Genomic DNA, 13953 nt, shown 5'->3' on the forward strand with positions numbered 1-13953 from the left:
GTGGCTTGGCCACTACCAGACCTCACCTTATCCATCCCCTGAATTCAGTAAATGGCACCCACTGCATCTAGATAACGTCAGCCCAGTTTAGCCTCCAGAAGGAATTCAGCACAGCTACGTTTCCCAGGACCTAGCTTGACCCTGGTCGCCACCCCACCCTACCGCCCCAGCGGATTTCACCCTGGAAAGCCCCAGCTTCCTCCCACTGACCCAGGGGGCCTGAAGGCTGCGGGGTGCGCCTGGATCCTAGGGCAGCTTTGCAGGCGCCTGGGCACAGTAACTGCCCCGAACCTCCGCTGCTGTGGCTTGGACTGTGGACTCTCCTGCTTTGGAGACACAGTCCTGCCCCTCCTCTGCCGGAGCCGAGACCCGGCCCCCCACTCACTGCCGGGGGTTACGCTCCAGGGGGCCAGTGGTGTCAGGCTGACGGCCCTCTCATTTTAGGGAACTTAAACCAGGCTGCCCAGTCTCAGCACGGGAGCTCACCCAGCACTCACCCCCATCCTTCCCGGCTCGAGGCGGGTTTCCCCAGGGTGCCTCCTCTTTCCTGCAGTCTGTCTAATCCTCTCCTCTCTAGTGTGGGGCCCCTGCAGACAGGGTTCCTCCTGGATGCTGACCTGACCCTCAGAATTCTTGAGACCTCTGGACCCTAACCTGCCCTTCTATTTATTCTGAGGTGTTTGTGAGGATTACGTTTTCTTTAATGCTAATATTATATGTTTTAAATTCCAAAGTAATAACCGAGGGCAAACACATATGTCAGCGTGGATGTGATCACATTTATAGGATTTATTTTGTTTAGCTTTTTGCCAAAGTGGGATCATGCTCTGTTGACCTATGACCCCTTCGGTTAATTTAAGTAAATGTTTATTGAACACCGATTGTGGGCAAGGGGCTAGCCTAGGCACTCACAGAGCAGTGAAGCATGCTGACAGGGCTCCAGCCCTGCAGGAATGTGTGCTCCGGGCCGTGCCTGTGGCTGTGGCTGTGGCTGCTAGTCAGTACGTAGAAGTCGCCGCGTTCATTGTCGTGACAGCCCGTGTTCCACTGTATGGACGGCCTTCATTTATTCAGCCATTCTTCTGCGTTTGGACATTTTATCTGTGAGGCTGACTGAAAATTCAGAATTTTATTTTATGAATGTCACTGGAATTAGCTTGTTCCTGAGCATATTTCTTTCTCTCTCTCTTTTCTTTCTTTGTACCTTTTTAAAAACAAAGTAAATATGATTCGCATATATTTTCTAGAACAATTCTCTTCTTTTCCAAATAGAAAAATCCAAATGGAGCAATTACACTAAGCATTGTTTCCTTAATGTTCTTTAACACTGCTCCATTTTTATGCCTTACTCCGTCTTGACTGTCACTGTTTTCAGATTCTCGATGTGAGAAAAAATGGAAGGGAGGGAGAAAATATTTCCATTGCTACAAGAGAGCTCACTGTAATTCAGGTGTCCTTGGGGTGGTTTGGAGTTTCCCTGTTAGAAGGTTTTCAAGAGATCAAGAGATAGCTTCTTGGTATCTGTCTCTGTGTCTCTCTCTTCTTTCCTTCCTACCTTCCAGCTCCCCTCCCTCCCAATCCCCATCTCCTCTATCTTCTCCCCACAAGGAACCTTAAGAAAAAACAAGTCTTTATAAAGGCATGGCTGAGAAACTGCGAATAAACTCGTATTACTAAGGAGAGAGGAGAGGGAAGATCAGAAGTGTTAGTAACATGCTGTTTTGGAAGGATCATAACCCTACGAGAGAAAGAGCAGGAGAAATAAAAGCTTGTGAGACAGAAGACTTCCCCACCCCCTGCAGGGGCTCACCTGTGTCCTGGTAGCAAGTGAGCCACCCTGGTTCCCAGTTTCAGCATTAGCTGCTCCCTCACCCAAACCCCTAGATAAATGTGTTGTTACACTACATCAACTATTTGGACCAAGATGTTTTCCCCTCCAGATTCCTCCTGTGACTGCTCACGCAAATCAGACAGCTTGACGCTTGGTGGAGAACCAAGTTGAGGTCCTTGTTTCAGAGAAAGCACGAGTCCTACGGAGAAACAGACTTGCCTCACCTCACCTCACTTCGCCTCACGTCCTCCTTTACTGCCCAGGGCTGCACCAGATGACTTTTATGGGAGCACTCCAGGCTCCAAAATAGCTCAGAAATCCCGGGAATGTTTATATGGGAAATGATTATTTTGTCTCCAAGAAACCAGGGAAACGTTCATTAAATGATTTCTCCGTTCTCCACTTGATTTTTATAGACATAGGTTACGTGTCTTAGTGGAGGTGCTTCATTCCAGTTACTTGAACAAGCTCCTCTCCCTGAGCACACACATACTCTAGAGTACACGCATCCTTGAAGAAAATAGCTCCCTGTGACCCCTCATCTCCTTGCAGCTGCCATCTTATTTCTCTGCTCCTCTTCACGAGCAAAACTTCTCCAAAATCCTCTCTCCATAATTTGCCCTTGTCAAGCACATGAGTGACCACATTGGCAAATCTGACATTCTCTTGCCTGCCCTCGTGTTCCCTGATGTCCCAGCAGTAACTGATGCAGTTGAACAAGTCCCTCTTTTAAGACAGATCTTCCTCCTTGGCTCCCGTGGTCCCACCCCTCTGGGAGTCTTTGTTGGTTCCACTGCATCCTGTCCCCCTTCACAGTGTCAAAGTCCTCAGCCCTCCTCCCTTCCTGTCCCTCCCAAAGGCTTGAATCTTTAAATCTCTCACTTTTAAGATAGTGATGCTCCCCAACCCCACCGCTCCTCTGAGCTTTAGACACACTTATCCAACTGCCTACTTGATACCTCCAATGCCATGGTTTATTTCTGCCTCAAGGTTAACGTATCAAAAACGGAATTCTTGATTTTACCCTCTGCAAACTCATAAACCCATTTTTCTCCAACTCAGAAATGACCGCCATATTCCCTGCTGCTTAAGCAAAGAACCCAGAAAGTATTCTTGATCCCTTCCTACTTTTCATTGTCATAACTTCATGCTTTCAGTTATTTCACCAAAATGGATCCAAAATCCATTTCCTTTTCTCAATTTTCACTACTACCACCCTAGTCAAACCATTGTCCATTGTCATCTCTCGTTTCTCCACGTGGGTTTATTGCTTCTGCGCCTTCATTTCTAAAGGGACCACACAGCCTAGTGGTTAAGAAGGGGGCTCTGGAGTTAGCCTCTGGATTCATACCCCAGCTCTGCCACTCACTGACTGCAACCCCGGGGAGGTGACTTACACATTAGTGCTAGTTTTGTATGCCTGTCACATTAGTGCCTCTCTCAGAGAGGATATCAGATTAAGTTAATTAAGATGCATTTAGTAAGTGTTTAGAACATGCATGGTACTTAGTAGGGCACTCAGTAAGTATTAGTGAGACATAATATCACTAATATTGTCTGTTCTCCACAGACCAAATGCTTGTCATCTCCTGCTTCAGGCACAGGATGGCTTCCTTTTCACTTAAGATAAATTTAAGACTCCTGCCTAGACTCATGCTCATGCATGGTTGGACTTCTACCTCATCATCAGTCCTTCTCTGTCCATCAGCTTTCCTGGCCTCCTCTCAGTTTTCTCAGTACACCAAACTCCTTGTTGTTCCCTCTACCTGGAGTTCTCTTCCCAGCCTTCTCCATAATTGGAATTCTTTCTCATTTTTTCCATCTCAGTTCAAATGACTTCCTCAGGACCTTCCATGACAACTTGTATAATGAAACACCATCCCACGTCCCACACAGCTAGCCAGTCTATACAGTACCACCCAGTTTGTTTCATTAACAGTACATCAGAATCAAAATTTCTTCTCTATGTTTTTTTTAACTTGTTTATCAGCTGTCTCCCTTTACCACTAGAATGTGAACTCCTTGAGGACAATGCTCTGAGAGTCTTGGTCATCATTGCATCCCTAGTGTCTGGAAGACTATCTGGCACACAGTAGGAAATCAGCAGTTTTTTGTGGAATGGATGGATGGTTGGATGGATGAATGGATGAGATTCTTACACTCAACACTGGCAATTGTGTAGTCTCATATTTATAATACTGAAGCAAAATTAGCGTGGAGCCTTGTAGACTTGTGAATTCTCACTCCAAAAAGTTGCTAAAATTAGGTGAAGGAATAGGAGTTCAGATTTTTCTGCTGAAGAACTAGAATGCATAATCATCTGTATGGCAAGCATTAAATGGTTACTGTGTAGAAGCAAAACCTGGAAACAACTAGAGTTTCTTGCCTCAAATTTCATGGTCTGTTTATGATGGGATGGCTTCTTTCTGAAGCTTCCTTTGTCTGCTTTTAATTTGCACTTTCCCAGGATTTCTGCTGTTTCCTCTTGGGACAAAAAAAGGTAGAAAAATTTAGAAAACAGTTTGTGGTGGTGAGAAAAACAAGGACTTTAGGGGCAGACAAACTTGAGTTTGAATCTTGAGCCAACTATTTGGTAGCTGTGTGACTGTGGATTTCTTACCCTCTCTGAGCCTCAGTGTTTCCACCCATAAAACAAGCTATTGTTAAAATTATATGATAAAAATCAGTGTTCTTGCCACATGATAGCTACTTAATAAATGTGCATTTGAAAGTGATAAGAATTTCACAGGGTTCAGATTAACCATGAGGTTAAGCTGTGACACCATCTGTCTCCATCAGACTATCTTCAAAAATGTCAGTATCTGGAGCAGTAAGGCTAGTAACACCTAGAGCAGTGTCTGGCACATAGTAAACACTCAATAAACATTTGTTGAATGGATGAATAATTAATGCTTTACAGACAAAAGCTGTAAACACTTTCGTCATTCATAAGAATCAACTAGATTTCTATATAGTATAAAGAAATGTTTCCTTAAAATAGCAGTGATTTTTCCTCCAAATTATGCAACTGAACATTTAACAGCGTCAAACCATAACTGAATGTTTCAAGACATTATGGCACAAAACCACGTTTTCTCTGCCTGATGTTATTTTTAAGTATGTCTTCTGGAATTGTTTAGTTCAGCATTTTGGAAAACAAATGAGCCATGAGATATACATTCAAAAATGAACCAGAAGTTTTAGAGGTGTTTCTTGGGCTTTGAAGAATTATTTTATTTGTAATCTTTAGAATCCAGTATTCTTATATGTAATTGGTGCAAGGAAGTTGATGTAGGGACTTGGTCATCATAATTGTCACCAAATGTGCTTGATGGCACTGGTTGTTAGGTACTTTAATTAAATACCAGGAAGTTATATAATATACACACGCACTTTAGGCAATTCTAATATTTTAAAATGTGGATTAAAAAATACATATATATATATATATATATATACAAGTCAAATGGTGTATATTCACTTTGCAGAAAATATTCATTGCCATCAAAATTTCATCAGAAAAGCATTTCAAAGTAATATGGAAAGGATAGAGTTCCTAAAAATTAAGCAAATAATAATACAGTTAAGCATCTAACCTCACACTGTTCGAAAATGAATTCCAGATGGATTTAATTTAAATGAAAACTGAAATTATAAAAATCTAGAAGAAAGTATAGGTAATGTTTGATTGATCTTGGAGTAAAGAAGGACATTTTAAACATTAAAGCATTGGATGAAATCTCAAAGGATAATATGGAGAGATTTGACAAATGGAAATAGAAAAAGATTGGATGTCAAAAACATTATAAACTAAAAGCAAACAACAAACTTGGTGAAATATGCTTAAGGCAAATATGCCTTTTATATATAAGGATTTCTTACAGATCAGTAAGAATTCCTTAACACCTGAATGGAAAAATTGTCAAAGGGCATGAACAATACACAGGATAAGTTAAAAAAGGCCAGTGAACATTTGAAAGACATTAAGCCTCACTAATAATTAAATACATGCAAGCTAAAATGTCAGAAATACATTTTTCATGATTAACTTGGCAAAAATGCAAGCAAACCTAGTATTCATTACTGGAAGGGATTTAATAAGTGGGATGCTCTCATACAATAATAATAGGAATGTAAGTGGTTTCAAACTTCTGAGAAGACTTACTAATTCCACTTTTAGAGATACATTCTATGAGATAATAAAAATTTTGACTAGAGATTTATCTGTAAAATATGTCATTAAAGCAATTTCAGTAATAATGAGGAAGTTGGAAATAAGCTAAAATACCCTACAAGAATGAATTGATTTTTAGAAACACTATGTTCCTATCTATTCTAAATAGTTACCCATGTATTAAATAAAATATTTTGAAGCTTTTAAAAACATACTCAAAAGCAGAGCAAATACTACAATGAACCCCAACATGCTGCTTGTCCACTTTGTCCAGATAAAGCAATAGCAAGATGTTATCGTATTTGCTGCCATCTCTTTTTTCTTTTCTCTTTTACTTTACTGAAGCATTTTAAAGCATATATCCAGACTTCATGTTATTTCATGTCTACCTACATACTTCAGCATGCATTTTTTTTAAATGAACTTTTTTTTACATAGTAATCACAGTGCCATTTTCATTACTAACACATTTACTATCATTCCTTGGTATGATAGGGAACACTGAAATAGCCTCAGTTGTCTCAAAAGTGTCTGTTTGCTTCCTCGTGGTATCATTTAACCCAGAAGGCAGCAAACTTTCTGAAAAGGACCAGATAGTAAATATTTTCGGCTTTGCTGGCCAGATGATCTCTGATCTCTGCCATTGTGCTTGAAAGCCACAGTAGACACTGTGTAAAGGATTGGGCTGGGTTCCAATAACATTTGATTTACAAAAGCAGACAGCAAACAGGAATTGGCCTGTGGGCTGCAGTTTGCCAACCCCTGATTTAACTCACTACTGTTCTCCATGTAATCAAATCTTGATTAGATTCAGGGGCAATTTTTTGGTGGCAAGAATACTTAGTGGGGAATGCTGTGTGCTTCATCTCACTTCCCGTCCTAAGGTGTAGACTGTCTGTTGCCCCACTGTTGGTGATGCTAAGAGTACTACATGGATACAGATGGGTAAGGCCTGGTGCCAGGCCTTACCAGCCTTTTGTCTAAAGGTTTCATCCATTATGTTTATTGATTGAATCAATTATTTCTTTAGAATAACAAAATTTGAACCACGTGGGTCCACTTGTATTTGGACTTTTTTCAGTACACATGTGCCATAGTGCTACATGATTCAAGGTAGGTTGAATCCTTGGATGTGGAACTGCAGATATGATGGGCCACCTGTTAAGTTATGCTTAGATTTGTGACTGCATGGAAGCTGGCACCTCTAACCCTCACACTGTTCAAGGGTCAACTGTTGTTAACTTTATATTATTTCATCTACTTTCATTAACCAGAATGTTTCTGTAAGGAAGAACTTTCCAATATCAATGAGTGATTTCAGTTATCCAGAAATATAGTTTGTATAGTAACAGCTTTTACAATCAGAATATGTGCTAATTCCTTCTTGCCTTTTAATTGTGAAATTTTAGTATAAAGAATTGGTCTCTGGGTCACTTTCAATGATTTGTAGTGGGTTGGTGTTTTGGGGGAAGTGAAAGGGGCCTTTCTTTTTTTTTAGGTTGGGTTTCTTTTTGTTTTTGGTTTTTTTGGTATGACAATGAACTCACAGATTTTTTTTTAATATATCTAATGATCATCTGTCATTTGCATGTATTATTGTTTTTGATACTCAAATTATTTCATCCTTGGCCAATGGAGCCCCTTTGTTTTGGCTCCTATTAGACTTAATAGCTTCTTTCTTTCTAGCCTGACAAGTTCCAGGGAGAAATTTTTAACAACAGAGTAATGATACTGTCTATAATTATGTTGAAATTTTAACAAAACAAAGAACAAGCAAGCAAGTAAATCATATGCATAAAAAATCAATAAGAAGTATGCCAAATAATTAAATATTTTTTCTGGGCAGTACAATTATAGGAAAATATTAGCCCTTTATTTTTTATTTACTTCTTTGTACTCTTGTACTCTAGATCTTCTATTATAATTTAAAATTTTATTAAAATTTTAACAACCCAATTGAAGATTTTTTTAATTTAGCGTGTTTCTTTAGTGCATTTAAAATAATAAAAATTATTTTAAAAGATACTTATACATACCTTTTCAGAATTATAAATTGAGTAATTGTACAGTTATTAACTATATCCCATATTCTCAAAGTGCTTGCAAAGAGAGAGGAAAAATAGATTTAAAAAATCATTTTTAACAACCTCCAGGCTACAAAATTATATTAGATGCCTGATTTCTCCCATCTGTCTTTATAGACCTTAAAAAATTATTTTTTTTGAAAACAATTTGGAAACTAGTTATTAGTATATTTTTTATAGCTCCATAGATGGGCCACGACTTCTGGAGGTTCCTGGATCTGTGGGTATTCTATTATCCTGAATCCTGTGTGTTGACCTACTCAAAGTAGGTAAACAAGAACAACACAACAAAAGAACCTATTCCTCAGTATAAATCAAAGAGGGCATGTAAATTAGTCTCCTTCACTGCGGCCGGTGATAATTTCGATGTGGCCCTAATGAGGGTCCCTTTAACCTGAGTTCCACCAGCGGCCATCCTGGACCCATGTACATGGGGTTTTAAATTGTTGACCCCAGAAGGAAATCATCTCACCTGGATCCATCCCAGACGATCACACTGTGTAAAACATGAAAGGTGATCCTACTGCATGTGTATTTTTTAAATGAAGTTATATTTACCATGAATAATAGAGAAAGAAATGTAAAAACTCAGGAGTTATGCAAGAGCTAGTGTGGGTGTGTGTTTAAGTGCATTTTAAAAGAAAAACTCCTTTCTTGCCAGCAGAACTGACAGTCTCCTACACCCCCTTCCTAAAGCCTTGGAGCGGAGCTAAAACCAGGCTGAAACGTCCTTACTTCTCTCAGGCATTCTGGAAATTTGAAGCAACCCACGCTTTTTGGGTAAATCATTCAGGATTTCTGCCGTTTCCTGCCCAAGGAACAGTTTCTTCATGATGTCATACTGAAATTTTTGTCATTGATAAATTCTTTATGCTACCTAACATAATTAACAAAAGCTGTAATTACAAATATTGCACTTAGAAGTCTGTGGATTCTACAGGACAAATTCAACAGTCAGCTTAGCAGCAGGAAACAGAAGGCACACTCAAAGGGTTTAACTGAAGCAGGCGGTTGGGTACGATGCCTGTGGCTGGTTCAGTGCCAAGACTTTGTACATATTTGTTTAACTAATGAAGGACAATGTCGTATATGCCTCTTGTTTCCCTACCAATAGGAAGGGCAGTACGAGACAGTGAAGAGATGCTGGGTGAACACCAGTATACTATATAGTGATTGAAATGCTGTACCAGGTACCTCAAGTTAAAGATATATGTAGGTATTCATCTTCTCAGTCCCTGCCCCGGGAGACACTGGCTGTAAATATTGATGACAGGTGAGGCGCACACTCCAGGTGAAAAATTGCTACTGCCTTCCCTAAACTGCCACCATTCTAAATCATTTCAGCCCCCATTTTTTAACCAGACCCTACCTAGCACTTAATCCTTGAAATTACTAGTACTGAAAACATGGCATATACATATTCCTTCTTGTTTAACTCTGGCAAAATGATAATACAAAACAAATACCAAACAAAGCACATTTGTTTTCTATTTATTTAAATTATAATTTCAATAGTGTTTCTCAATACTGGAGATTAACTTTGTCCCTTTGAGAGTTTTTAAGAAAGTGATTTTTTCAGGGTAGAGAATCTGAATTTTTATTTATTTGAGCCATCTCTCTTTCCAAAGAAGTAATTTATGGCCCTGATTCATAGGGAAATACTTTTCAAGACAAATAGATAATTTTGAATGACTGGATCTCATTTGTTTGGGCTTATCTGCTTTGGGATAGGAATCAGGAACCAGGCTGTCCTGAGGCTGCGTGCAGACCTGTTGAGGCTTGTCAAAGTGCTGGAATCTGTCTCAGTAATTAGTAGCTTTGCACCTTAAGAAAGGAGCTCAGATTTCTTTGGATTGAAGCGTGGGACATGCAGAGAGAAAGCCAAGGACAATAAGCGAAGAAATAGCTGAGCAGTAGCAGCCAAGAGGATTCTCATCACTCTGTGATTTAGGGTCACAGTGCAGTTCAGGAAGAACGTAGCACATTTAAAAGAGCAACCAAGGCAGAGAGTATGAACAGTGCAGTAAAAAACATTTACTTCCAGAAATGGACTGTTGAAGCCCTCTATAGACTAATATGCCTAAAAGTCAAAAAGGATACAAGGGAAATGAACCTTTTTACCAGTGCCAAGTTCACTTTGTTCCAGGAACTGGGATATTTCATAATAAAAATTGAAACAAAGGCCAAAAATGAACCAATGGCAATTATTTTTCTAGATGAATTCTGGTCATCTTAATTCAGGCAACCAGTATATTTTATTCAGGCCTAGTTCTCTTTCTGTCCTTATTCAAGCCATGAAGTTTTAAGATAAACTTTGATAGATGGTAAATTATTTTAGTTTCTTTAATATTTATAAAAATGTAATAGTCCTAGAAGTTATTAGTACTAAAAGTCCTTATTCACTTTTTTGCCTAATTAGTTACTGAAATAACTGACATCAAAATATTTCCATATAATAAGGAATTATTTGGTAATGAAAATTGATCACTAATTGGTTAGTTTAAATAGACATACTTTAAGTAATATTGATTGGCTTTCAATGCCCATACGATACTTCTCATCAAAGTATAAATGAATTAACCAACCATTATAAATAATTAACAGATATGGAAGGCACTTATAGGAGTCAGCAGTACGACGTTCCTGTTTGCTTAATAAGCATCTACACAGGTCACTTCATGTCATGCATACTAACTTATAATAATGAGTATGGTAATAATATATAACTTGAAAGTTAAGGGAACATTTCTAATTTGAATATCATTTTCATTTTACCCATTTACCCCAGACAGCAAGATTTCTGATTGACGTATTTTTGATTGGATGTGTTTGATAATAAAAGATCACTTCCTTCTGCTTCCTTGAACTCTTAAAGCCAGATCTCTTATCTTTCAAACTCTGTTGACCAGTTGATGGGCCCAGTGATCAAAAACTGGGTGTGGTCAATAATATTCAAGTAACTTTTTCCTAACACCGACAATTCTGAAAATTCATGTTAATAATCCTGAATTGCTCTGGCCACCCAAAATCTGTGGACGAGTATGACCCAAAAGTATACCACCTGAAGTGTTACAACAGACAAACCTTTGAGTTTTAACAAGAATGGTACAGAAATATCTGTGATCCAAAAGTCTTGTAAGGTTTTGCCTTTAAGTATTTTTTTGTGATAGTGGGTATTTCCTTTGGTAACACAATTGGTCAGCATGGAAAGTAAAAGGCAGGCCATTCACAGGATTAACCCGGGGCCTCATGAGCCCAGTGCGTGTGTGAGGGCATGCGTGGGCACGGCTCACTGCGCGATTCCCCTTGGCCATCATTGATTTCCTCCTCCTCATTAAACACTCATTGATTCTTGTCTTCCAGATGACACAGGCTGTCCTAGCAGTCAGTCAGTGTCTCCTGTGAAGACGCCCTCGGATGCTGGAAACAGCCCTGTTGGCTTTTGCCCTGGAAGTGATGAAGACTTTACCAGAAAGAAATGCGCAATTGGAATGGTTGGTGAGGGAAGCATCCAGTCAGCTCGCTGTAAGAAGGAGCCCAAGTCAGGCCTTGTGAAGCCAGGTGAGTGTTTGCTCTTCGTGTTCTTATCAGAGCAATGTGACTGGACGGACTGCAAATGAGACGTGAAATGGAACACCTGGATGTTGAGATAGGGAACACTAATGCAGTACCTGGTACCCAGAAACATCTTTTTATATATATACATATTTTATATTATATACATATAAAAAAGGTGGAGCAGAGAGTGGAATATTTTCTGCACTGGTTGTTAATAATTGAGAATGTATATTGACATATGTGTCCATTAAAAAGACATTTAAAAAAGGAGGAAAGTGGAGGAAATGTTAACTGAATGGCCTAACAGACACTGAAACTATATAATTAAGTCTAGCATAAATTATTCTGAGAAATTCCTTGGTACCATCTAAAGTGCACACAAATTGTGAAAAGAACTGGTTATCTTGATGCAGATCTGCAGGGCTGGACATACCTGCTAACCTAGTTATTCTATTTGCTTTTAAATATTTAAATATGAATATGATACTTTATATGTGTAGACATATACACATAGAATATTCAATTATTTCAAAATTGTTAAAGCTGTGAGATGAAATGGAGCTCATTATTGCAGTGAATGCGATGCCATGAACATCAGAAAAGGTCAATTCTCAGAATTTGCAATCTATAAATAAATATTTTACATCTCAGAAATATACAGAGTGTACGAACAAATATAGTTTTAGTGAAACGAAAGTTATAACTTGAAGGTAAAAGTATCTGAGCGTTGGCATTGAGAAACAACCCTTATATTGCATTATTTTTTCAATATCACCAGTTATACTACACATGTCTATGAGCCTGAAAAGACAGATTAATGGCTTGTGTGAGTCTCATTCCTCACATTTGTCTTCTAATTTTTGTTCTGTGATGGCTTGTTGTGCAAGGGGCTATAGATGGCTTTATTTCAGTGGAGCCAGGGCTTGGTCCTCTGTCTGCTTCCATTGGAAGGTCCTGTGTCCTCTTCCATCTCCCTCTGTTTTTGTTCTTCCTGAATAAGTGATATGCATAGCATATCTTAATGGATTTTTCTTCATCTTGTTCTTGGCCAACCGAAGAGAATGTCATTTGGGCTCAGAGTTTAAGTACTGTGTGAAGTCCGCTATTTCCTAACAGTTCCTGGCAAATGTTAGTCATGATGAATTTGTTAATATTCTTTTGATTTGGAATAATATAAAAAAGAAAGGGAATGATACACAATGGAAAAGACAGCATATGAAAAGAAAAATGGATATTGTGGATAAAAAGGGTGTTGGGTACCCCCAATACTTGAGACGGAGACAGTGAGTTAATGTCATACAATTATAGCCAAGAAATAAACCATTACCTTGTGTACTCAGCAATCAGAACTGCCTTCTTCCTTCCCTCAGCACAGTTGTCCTTTTGTTAAATTAAGATACAGTTCACATACCATATAATTCACCCTTTTAAAATGTACAATTCAGTGGGTTTTAATATATTCAAAAGATTGCACAAACATCACCACTATCCAATTTCTGGACATTTCCATCACACTCCCTAAAAAACCCCATACCCATGAGCAGTCACTGTCCACTCTTCCTTTCTCCCCGGGCAACCACTAACCTACCCTCGGTCTCTATGGATTTGCCTGTCCTGGGCATCTCGTATAATGACTCATACAACATGTGGCCTTTTGTGTTCGGCTTCTTAGCATGATATGTTCAAGGTGCATCAACGCAGCATGTGTTAGTACCTCTTTCTTTTTATGGCTCAGTAATATTCCATTGTATGGATATATCACATTTTAAAGTAGACTTTTGGGAAGCAATTTTGGGTTGACAGAAAAATTGAGCAGACAGCACAGAGAGCTCACACACACACCCTCACTCCTCCTACCTCCAGCTTCCCCTGTTATTAACATCTGGCCTTAGTGTGGTGACATGCCACATTTTGCTTATCCATTCACCGTTGATGGACATTTGGGTTGTTTCCACTTTGGGGCTATCGTGAATAACGGTGCCATGCAGATTCACATGATAAGTTTTTGTACGTGCTTTCAGTTCTCTTGGGTATATACCTAGAAATGAAATTGCTGAGCCATATGCTCACTCTCTGTTTAACTCTTTGAGGAATTGCCAAACTGTTTTCCCAACTGGCTGCACCACTTCACATGCCACCAGCAACGTATAAAGGTTTCAATTTCTCTGCATCCTTGTTAACAGTTGTTATTATCTATCTTTTTATTATACCCACTCTCATGAGTGTGAAGTGGTATTTCATTGTGCTTTTGATTTATATTTCTCTAATGGCTAAAGATGATGAGTATCTTTTCATGTGCTTATTGG

At 39.0% G+C, this 13953-nt stretch overlaps 1 protein-coding gene across 10 annotated transcripts in view; it reads left to right on the plus strand.

Annotated features, from left to right (window-relative positions):
- SYBU (syntabulin) overlaps positions 1-13953 on the plus strand; it is a 104508-nt gene that overhangs the window by 48562 nt on the left and 41993 nt on the right. For all 10 annotated transcript variants that reach the window (XM_064476891.1, XM_031439510.2, XM_031439507.2 and 7 more), the window contains exon 4: positions 11453-11650. In XM_064476891.1, the coding sequence (XP_064332961.1) occupies positions 11453-11650 (198 nt within the window). The remainder of the gene's footprint in view (positions 1-11452; positions 11651-13953) is intronic.

The sequence above is a fragment of the Camelus dromedarius genome, chromosome 20, assembly GCF_036321535.1.
Source record: "Camelus dromedarius isolate mCamDro1 chromosome 20, mCamDro1.pat, whole genome shotgun sequence".
NCBI lineage: Eukaryota > Metazoa > Chordata > Mammalia > Artiodactyla > Camelidae > Camelus > Camelus dromedarius.